Source organism: Pinus tabuliformis, chromosome X (assembly GCF_031772625.1).
Source record: "Pinus tabuliformis cultivar Carrire ecotype Pingquan chromosome X, CPIR1, whole genome shotgun sequence".
Lineage (NCBI taxonomy): Eukaryota > Viridiplantae > Streptophyta > Pinopsida > Pinales > Pinaceae > Pinus > Pinus tabuliformis.
This window is the reverse complement of record NC_142308.1, coordinates 562,106,925-562,116,576: the sequence shown is the minus strand read 5'-3', so window position 1 is coordinate 562,116,576 and position 9,652 is coordinate 562,106,925. Positions and strand designations below refer to the sequence as shown.

General features: G+C 37.7%; 1 protein-coding gene across 1 annotated transcript in view; it reads left to right on the top strand.

The window, feature by feature from the left end:
• The first annotated feature begins 1,063 nt into the window (after positions 1–1,063).
• LOC149141261 (actin-related protein 4-like) overlaps positions 1,064–9,652 on the top strand; it is an 86,666-nt gene continuing 78,077 nt past the window's right edge. The window contains exons 1-4 of the mRNA XM_089447833.1: positions 1,064–1,116; positions 1,290–1,356; positions 2,421–2,483; positions 2,627–2,689. Coding sequence (XP_089303959.1) covers positions 2,433–2,483; positions 2,627–2,689 — 114 coding nt within the window. The 5' untranslated portion in view covers positions 1,064–1,116; positions 1,290–1,356; positions 2,421–2,432. The remainder of the gene's footprint in view (positions 1,117–1,289; positions 1,357–2,420; positions 2,484–2,626; positions 2,690–9,652) is intronic.

Here is a 9,652-nt window from a genome sequence, read left to right as displayed (position 1 = left end):
CCAAACCTTCCCTCCACACCAAGTCAGCGTCCCAGATCTTCGACCTCTCTTCCAACAACTTCGATTATGTAGTAGCTTCTGGAATCAGACAGCTTCCAACATTAGAAAAACTTGGAAGACTTCAATCTCCCAGACTAGGGCACGAAACAAAGAGAAAGAGGCATCAAAATTTCGTTTTTCTTCTCCTTAGACTCCACCCAACTCGCACTTCCTTTGGCTTCCTTAGATCCACTTCGTACTTTTCTGGCTTCCTTAGAGATATCGAACTTGCTTGAGATGAGATCCTCCAAATGAATTCGACTTGCTTCTATTTATAGGCTTCAAGGGAGGTCGAATTGATGTCCTCAGGCCGACTTGATGTGGAGGATACTTAAATTATATTTGACTCAATACGAAACCTTTTTACATGATTCAAAAGGCCAAGAAGGGTCTCTTTAAAAGTACATTGACTCTATTGACTCAGAATAAATCCTAGAAGTCCTCAATGGGGACTTTGACCTAAAACATGATGACCCAAGCTTGAAACCCATGCTTTAATAAGTCACAATAATAATAATAATGTTTTTTTTCTTTATTCTTTGACAAGTACATTACAAAATGACTCAAATACATTTAATGAAGACCAAACCTAGTTACATTTTCCAACATTTTACACCATGACTAAGACTTTGACTAAAGACACAAACCCTAGAGCAGTCAATGGGTGCTTTTGACCTAGAAACAAAATAAATAATCATGAAATCCATGCTAATAAATAATTTTTGTTTTTACAAATAATTTTCTTTTACATCATGACTTAAATACAATTATGAAGACTGAAACTAGTTACATTTCTCAACACTTTTCATAGTCTTGTAGCATAATGCATATTTATAAAAAGGATCTCCACTTATTTTCTTTTAACAGTTGTGTTTTTCCTGTACTTGAAACATAGAAAAGCATTTGCTATCTTCTTCTTGTTTTTCACAGTATTCTTGTGCAGTGTATACTTAGAACTACTACTAGATTCTTAAACTAGTAGACCAGACATGGAACCATTACATTTTTTTTCCATATTTTTGCAGAATCTTCTTATTCTAACATTCCAACAACATCTTATGAACTCCCAGATGGACAGTAAGTACTGTGTATCCTGAATATTATTCTTTTACATGAGTTATTTCAGAAAATGCTTATTTCTGGCATTTCTGTGGTTAAGATTTTACATTATCATGTTTTAGATATAATTACATTTGGAGGTGTATGAAAATGGCCTAACATGGTGTGATATTGTCATGAGCTCTTATCAGGATATTAGAATTTGGAGCTGATAGATTCAAATTTCCTGATCTTATATTCAACCCGTCCCTACTTCAGGTAGTTTCTATAGAATATAACTCTAAAGGGTATCAATACTTGGTTATCCCTATTTTGTTTAGCTTCCTATCTTTTGAGAAGGGCATGTGGGGTGATAAAATGTTTGACAAAGAAATTCCAGTTTCCAGGATTCTGTATCAAGCGGTCAAGAAATTCAGTTTCTCTAATTTCTCGTTTTGTTGAAAGGTCTGAAATAGCTAAAATCTTTTATATATAAAATATTTTACAGAAGGTTATTGCTTCTTGTTGAAAATTTGTCGTCTCATGAGGTCTGCTCTATTTGCAGATGCAACCTATTGCAAGCCTTTTTCAGTATTGAGAGACTAGATACAAGTTTTTGGGTGTCCCATTGGCAAGCATTAATTCTTCATGATTCCCATGGCTTTGAATCGGAGAAGTAAATCTATTAACCAAGGGATAGTGCATATTGACAAATCACAAACAGATAATCTGCAATTTTAAGTATCCAGAGATCTTATAAGATATTCAAGGCCTACTGGCATCCATAGGTTTTCATATATATAGCTGCAGACAACAACTGCACAGTATAACCCTTTTTTCATTTATTCTAGATTTATATTTCATGAGTTATCCCTTCATTTTGTTGTGAGCACATCAGTAGGAAATGCTCGGCTGTCATGAATGGATCAAACATGGCTCATGGTTGTCCAATTTGTGGGTTGTTCCAAGTTGATGCAGAAACTGAAAATTTAGGCCCTAAGCCTTATATATAGGGATTTTTAACTGAGCTTTCATAGACATTATAATGGAATCTAATATGTAGACAATTTAATTATATTCTCTTTGTTTTCCAACCAGTAGTCAGTCGAAAGTTTGAACAATACCAAAATTGAAGTATTTTTTCTTGGTCTGACAAACTTGTATAATTGGTCTTCCCATTTTTTGGCTCTTTCATATGCTAAGGATGTTATCCTGATGATTCTATACATCTGTGCTGAAGCAATGAATTTGATTGATTGATGGAGCTACAGATAATGCTCCATCAGTCAGCACATCTCTATTCTTTAACTAGATCTCTTGTTGTTTTATTTTTGTATTTGCAGACACTGCCTCATATGGAAAAGCTTGATAATTTAGGGCATTCACTTCGCGGGCTTCCCCAGATGGTAAGAAAGAACACTCCATGCTTAATAAAAGTATCTTGAGTTTTTGTTAGGAATCTTGTAACCAAGACTGTACAGGTATTGATGCAAGAGTTAATGCTAATGGATAATTTATCATGCATTCTTGTATTGTTTTAAAAATACAGGTTATCGAGAGTATAAATAAGTGTGACGTGGATATACGCCGAGAATTGTTTAGCAGTATTCTGGTAAACTTTACAAATGTTGTGTGGACTACTTTTCCTGTTTATCTGTTGCACTTCATTTATTTCCCTTACTAGTTTTAAATAAAAGTATTGTATTCTTAACATCTCAACTTTCTTAAGGTTTATATTCTTTGTTCTTGGATATACATGCCAAAGCATTATTGCGCATATAGTTTGATGTTTGGGAGTTTTGCTTCTTTAGGGCTGGTATATTCAGTTTTCATCCATGCCACAGGCATCACTGACAACTCTTAGCTCAATCTACTCTATCAAAGTTCTTATCATTATGCTTATTATAAGATAACAAAGCAACTAACCATAAAGCAAACTTGCATGACTCGCACTGGTATAAGACTCGTCTGGCTATTGACTGGACGACCTGTATAAGACTTGTGTAAGACTCGGCAAAATGCAAAAAGAACTTAAAATATGAAAAAAAAAAAAAGAAAAAAGAAAAAAAAAGTTGAATTATGAGTCTTCACGGGTCTTATGTGGGTTCCATGCGCGTTGAATGCAGGAAGAAGATTTTAATGCGGGTCTTCATGGGTACGGGTAAGAACCATGGGTTCTATGCGAGTGACCCGTCTCACTATAAGACCCGTCAAGACTCACATGTACTTGCAGGTCTTATAAGGGTCGTGCTTCATGGCCATAAAGTAGTAAGTGACATGTCACACTAATAAACAAGGTCAAGACATGTATGTATTCATTAGGTTTTAGACTATTAGTTGTTGGTTTTACCCTTTTTTGTGACATATGACCTAATTAGGTCCATGTTAAGTTCTTAAATCCTAATATTAAAGTGCTGAGACTATTATAATAGTACATTTTCATGACCATTATACTATGCTAAGTATACCACCTTCCTATAGGTGTCACTTGAAAAATACAAGGTTGTACCAAAATACAAACTTATGTGCACCAAGTTAGATTTTGAGTCCTTCAGAAATCAGGTTCTAAAGATGCCATCAAATCAGAAATAAGGTTTGCTGAATGACATGTAATTTGCCACGGCTGATAAGAATAAGTTTGTCACCAACCACCTGTATTAGCATTGAGTCATCTATCAAATGAGTCAATGTTAGCTGAAAGTTTCAACCTACCTATCCTTGATCAGGTGCTAAAGTATATTAGATTATAAAAAGTAGATCTTTGAAACCTACTATAGCCTGAAAATTGTGTCCAAAATGGTGGATACACTCTTGGAAGTTATTGTGCCTGTGGCTGATTTTAACCACTCTTCACATCCAACCTGCAAAACCATAAACCAAATCATATCATCATTGCTGGCACTACCCTAGACAAAACTAGCTTTGTTATAGGAGTCCAAAGTACTTTCTTGCACTCATTCTTATCTTCTTCATCAATGTGAACTTCAATGATTCAATCCCTCTTGGTGTGATTTGTAAACTGCACCAGAACAATTTGTCACAACAGATCTAGTAAAATACTAAAATCTTTATTGTGAAGGTTAATTTTCTTTAGATCTTAGATTCCTTAATTATTGATTTTATACTTAAAATTATGAAATAGCTGAAATGCAAAAAATAGATAACAGAAAAGTACACACCATACACAAATAAACACAAGATTTATCCTAGGAAACTTGTGTAGGAGAAAACCCAGCTAGAAGGTAAGACTGCTTTGCTCTATTTTTTCTTGTATGGAATTATGCAAATTCAAAGAAAAAAGTACTCTCTCTGGAGTTTCCTGAGACCTATGGCCTGTACCACTGCTACAAAATTTTATCCCCTTTTGCTTTGCTCTCCAACAAATACGATGACATAAAATGGAACCCCTTCTCTTGGTGGCTGTGAAATTTCTGGCTACCCAAAAGGTGTTATTAACTCAGTTAATTATTTCCGGCCTGTACGACTGCTACTAAATTTTATCCCCTTTTGCTTTGCTCTCCAACAAATACGATGACATAGAATGGAACCCCTTCCCCTGGTGGGTGTGAAATTTCTGGCTACCCAAAAGGTGTTATTAACCCAGTTAAATATTTCCTATTGCTTGCTGCTTTGCTCTGCTTCTTTTGTATGGAAATATGCAAATTCAAAGAAAAATGATCTCTCTATGGAGTTACTGAGATCTATGGCCTATACAATTGCTAAATATTGTTAAAATTGGCAACTAGGGCCAAACTCCATGTGGGTCATCTTATTTATTATGGCAGATGATATTTTTATTGGATTCCTCTCGTCAAGAGGTGTAGGATTGATCTAACGATCATCCAATTCCGACATGTATTCATGGAGATATGAATTTATTTGTATTTCTTGACAATTTGTCAAGGTCGACCAACATGTAAAATAGTGTTGCACACCCCCAGTGAAAGCTCAACGTGGGATATAAATAGAGGAGACCTTGAGGCATTAGATCACTCATCTCATCCTCACATCTCTTCTCTCTCCTTGTCTCTTGGATATACAAAGGAAAGAGGACGCAGCTCTCACATGGGAAAGAGGACGCAACTAGGGCATCATTGTGAGAGGATGCAGTTAGGGCAGCAAGGATGCAGGAAGGTACAACAATCTTGTTTGGGGTGATTTAGGCCTGCGTTAACCAGCGTATAGTCTCCCTTGACTGCGGCTTTGTGTGGGCAGCCTCTCCTAGGCTAGGGACAGCTTGTGTTGACTTGTTGGAGGGCTCATTTGGGACAGTGTTTACTAGTTAGGGCTGGCTGCAGTATGCTGTAGCATTGACTGCTGTTTTGACCTTATTACATTGACTCTTTTGGGCTGCAATTTCTGCTGTTGGAGACCGAGTTCTCCTAGATTATCTTGAGGAATTTGGGAGCTGATTGGTCACCCTTGTTATTGCTGTTGTAAATCACAGATTTGTGATATTGTACTATCTCTCTCTCTGTGCTGAATTATTGAAGAATATAGAAGAATTGATCAAAGGGTTTCCCCGCATTGGGGTTTGTCACTAGCTAGCGCCACATCTTGTGTCTCTTGTCTTGGCTTGTCTTCTGTTGATTTCATTTATTTTCTATCAGCGTTTTACTTTTATGTTAATGTGATTAGTAAACTGAGAATTGACATTGGACTAATAAGAAGAATTGAAGTAAATTGCTCTAAGCATAGAACATACCATAATTTCACATGGTATGAGAATTGAGGTGAAGACAAAGCCCAAGCAAGAGCAAGAGCAATCATTGAAGACAGTTGGGAAAAGTCAAAAGGCTTCATGGGTTCTTCATCACACTTCCCCGCTGAAGACAAGCCCCGTGAGAAGTCTGACTATCACGGATGGAAGATGTCTCTTGATCTGATATTGGAAGAGCAGGAAGTGTCGGACTATGTGAGAGGCAGAATTATGGAGCTTCCATCAAATGCACTGACTGCCACAAGGAACAAGTACACAAAGGGTGAAGTCAAAGCAAAGAAGATCATCCGGGACTCTTATTGACAAGCGTTTGGTGGCCTACGTTTCCGAGTTGAACACTTCCGAGGAGATCTACGATAGACTGGTAAGCTTGTTTAAAGTTAGTGATGCAAATCAAGTTTTGTTTCTCAAAAATAAGCTGAAGGATATTAAGAAGGGCAAGGACGAGGATACTCAATCCTACTTCTTAAGGATCACTCAGATCAAGAATGATCCCCTATCGATTGGAGAAGTCATTGCTGATAGGGAACTAACTATCACTACTCTTGGAGGGCTTCCATCCAAACGGTATGTATTTAGAACCACTCTTCTCAACAACAATCGAATTCTGGGATTTGAGGAATTGGTGGCAAGATGCATTCAAGAAGAGACAAGGATGGTGGAGCAAGAAATGCCTTCAAGCAAAGGCAACCCCATTGCTTTCTCCTCTCAAGCCAAAAGGAGAAATAATTTTGGGTCTAAAGGTCACTTCAAAGGAAAGACCGGATCGAAGGGTGGAAGGAAGGGAAGATGCTTCGCTTGCAATAAATTTGGCCACTATGTGAGGGAGTGTCCAAATAGGAAGGACACATCTCATGACAATGATCAAAATCACTCCCGGGGCAACTCCAACCACAATCAAAGGAATGGCAGGTTCAATGGCAAAGGAAAAAGGAATGCCGGAAATCAAGGAAGTGGTCAACCCTCCAAGAAAGCAAGGAACTCCAGGCATGAATCAAATGTTGTTAACAATAAACAAGATGAGTATTATCTGATATCAACCCTCTCCACTACTTCTCCTCTGGACTCGTTGGGAAATTGGCTTATTGATAGTGGTGTCTCAAGGCACTTCATTGGTTACAAGGAAGCTCTCTCTCATCTGATAGAGAAGGAGACAAACTTGGAGATTATTCTTGGAGACAATTCCACCTATCCCGTAAAGGGTGTAAGGAATGTTACTCTTCAATTAAATCAAGGTAACACAATTCATTTGCAAGAAGTCCTATATGTACTTGATCTCAAGAAGGACTTGGTGTCCATTTCGGCAATGGAAGACAAAGGCTACAAGGTGGCCTTCATCGATGGCAAGGTACGTGTGTGGAAAAAGTATTTTAAAGATGCTTTCACTCTTGGGTTTTGAGTTGACTCTTTATATCAAGTTGGAGGAAGTCCGTTGGGAGTCATGTCTTGCGACACAACTCTTCAGTCTGAACTATGGTAACGGAGGTTTGCCCACCTTCATTATAAGGCTCTACCCGATGTGAGATAGATGGTGACAGGGATGCCCGAGTTTAAAGTAGAGCAAGAAGGTGTATGTCTGGGATGTGTTGAAAGAAAGCTCAAAAGGGGACCATTACCCTCTAGCCATAACAAGACCTCTGACATTCTGTAGTTGGTTCACTCCGACATATCTGGTATGATGTCTGTGAACTCTTTGGGAGGATATCTATATTATCTCACTTTTACAGATGACTATCCTCGCAAGACTTGGATACACTTCTTGAAAAAGGAGGATGAAGTGTTCTCCTAGTTCTGTCATTTCAAAGCCTTGATCGAGAATAAAACCAAGAAGAGGATCAAGATCTTAAGGACTGATAATGGGACTGAGTATGAATCCAATGAGTTCCATGACTTTTGCAAGGAAGTTGGCATTAAGAGGGAGACCACAACACCATACACTCTTGAGCAAAATGGTGTGGTGGAAAGAAAGAATCGTACGATTATGGAAGCTGTTCGTTCCATGATCCATGATCAAAGGCTTCCAAAGTTTCTATGGGCCGAAGCTGCAAATACCGCCCTATATGTTCAAAACCGATGTCCTCATCAAGCATTGGATTCCAAGACCCCCAAATAGATGTTCACTGGTAAGAAACCTAATGTCTCTCATTTTAAAATCTTTGGAAGTCCCGTATATTTTCATGTGCCGAATGATAAAAGAAACAAATTGGGTGCATTTGGAAAGAAGGGTTTTCTTCGTGGGCTATAACGAAAATTCTGAGGGCTATAGAATCTATGTGGCTGGTCAAAGGGAAGTCAAAATAAGTCATGATGTCACCTTTGACGAAGACATGGCTCTTAGGAAGGTTGACAATCTTCTTATTCTAAGGAAAGATAAAGAAGCTGACACCAGGAAGCTGGATGAGAAGGAAGATGAGACGATGCCTGAAATGGAAGAACCTATGGATCCTATTGATCCCCCTCGCAAGAGCCTTCCTTTTCTAGGAAGAGGCTCTCATGGCTTAGGGGGACACTTGATGATGCTGAAGGACATACTGCACCTAGAGGGACTTTCCGTGAAAGTAAGAAGCCAACCAAGTATCAAGGATACTTGACCATTATGAGCACCATCATTCAAAAATGAGCCTTCAAGTGTGGAAGGATGCCATGAATGAGGAATACTAGTCCATCATGAAGAATGATGTCTGGGATGTGGTCCCTAGACCCCAGGATAAAACAATTGTCACCTCAAAGTGGCTTTACAAAATCAAGCATGGAGTTGATGGGAGTGCTGAAAAGTACAAGGCTCGCTTTGTTGCTCGAGGCTTCTCTCAAAAGGAAGGGGTAGATTATGATGAGATATTTGTACTGTTCCCTGATACACCACTATCCACTCTATCATAGCCCTTGTCGCTTCGCAAGGATGGAACCTACATTAGATGGATGTCAAGACCACGTTCTTGCATGGTTCAATTAAAGAAGAAGTCTATGTGGAACAACCCAAGGGGTTTGAGATTCATAATTGGGAATCTCACGAATGTAGGTTGAAGAAAGCCCTCTATGGGCTGAAGCAAGCACCCTGAGCTTGGTATGAGAGGATCGATAGCTACTTGATGAAGCTGGGATTCACTAGGAGTGAAGCCGATCCAAACCTTTACTTTAAGGTTGAGGATGATAAGCCTCTCATACTGGTGCTGTATGTTGACGACTAAGTCACATGACATGAGAACACGAGACACAGAGGACACGTAAATACGAGTATTCAATACGAAACACAGCGACTTGGAAACAGGACACGAGGGACACGTTGTTTTATATATATATATATATATATACTGAAATATAGTTTTTTATCCATATTAAATTGCAGGCTGTAACTTATCTAATCAAATTAAAATATAATTACTTCAAAGTTCATAGTTCATTTTAAAAAAATAAATAGAATTAGAATTTACTATATAGAAATTAGAATGTGATATTGAATGATTGTTGCCCGAATTCTTTGCATCCTTATTTTATTTTATTGCATGGTAGTTTACGAATGGAGAGAAAAATGCCAAATGTAATAATAATTACACAGTTAAGTTTTGTTAAGAGTAAAATATGGTTTAGATAGTCAAAATGACAAGTAACATCCAATTGAAGCACGGGATGTGATTTGACAATTAATTTTTTTTGTTAAATATAAAAAGAGAAGGAGTTTGACAATTTACATGTGTTTCTAGATTCCAAATATGATAGAAAGTTGTGTGATAAAACATAAAACCAATTAGAAAATCAGAAGACCGAGAAATAGGAGATAAGCCATAAGCTAAATACAAAATCTATAGTATCAGTATGACGAAATATATTTAGATTAAAAATGAAAAGTCAATAACA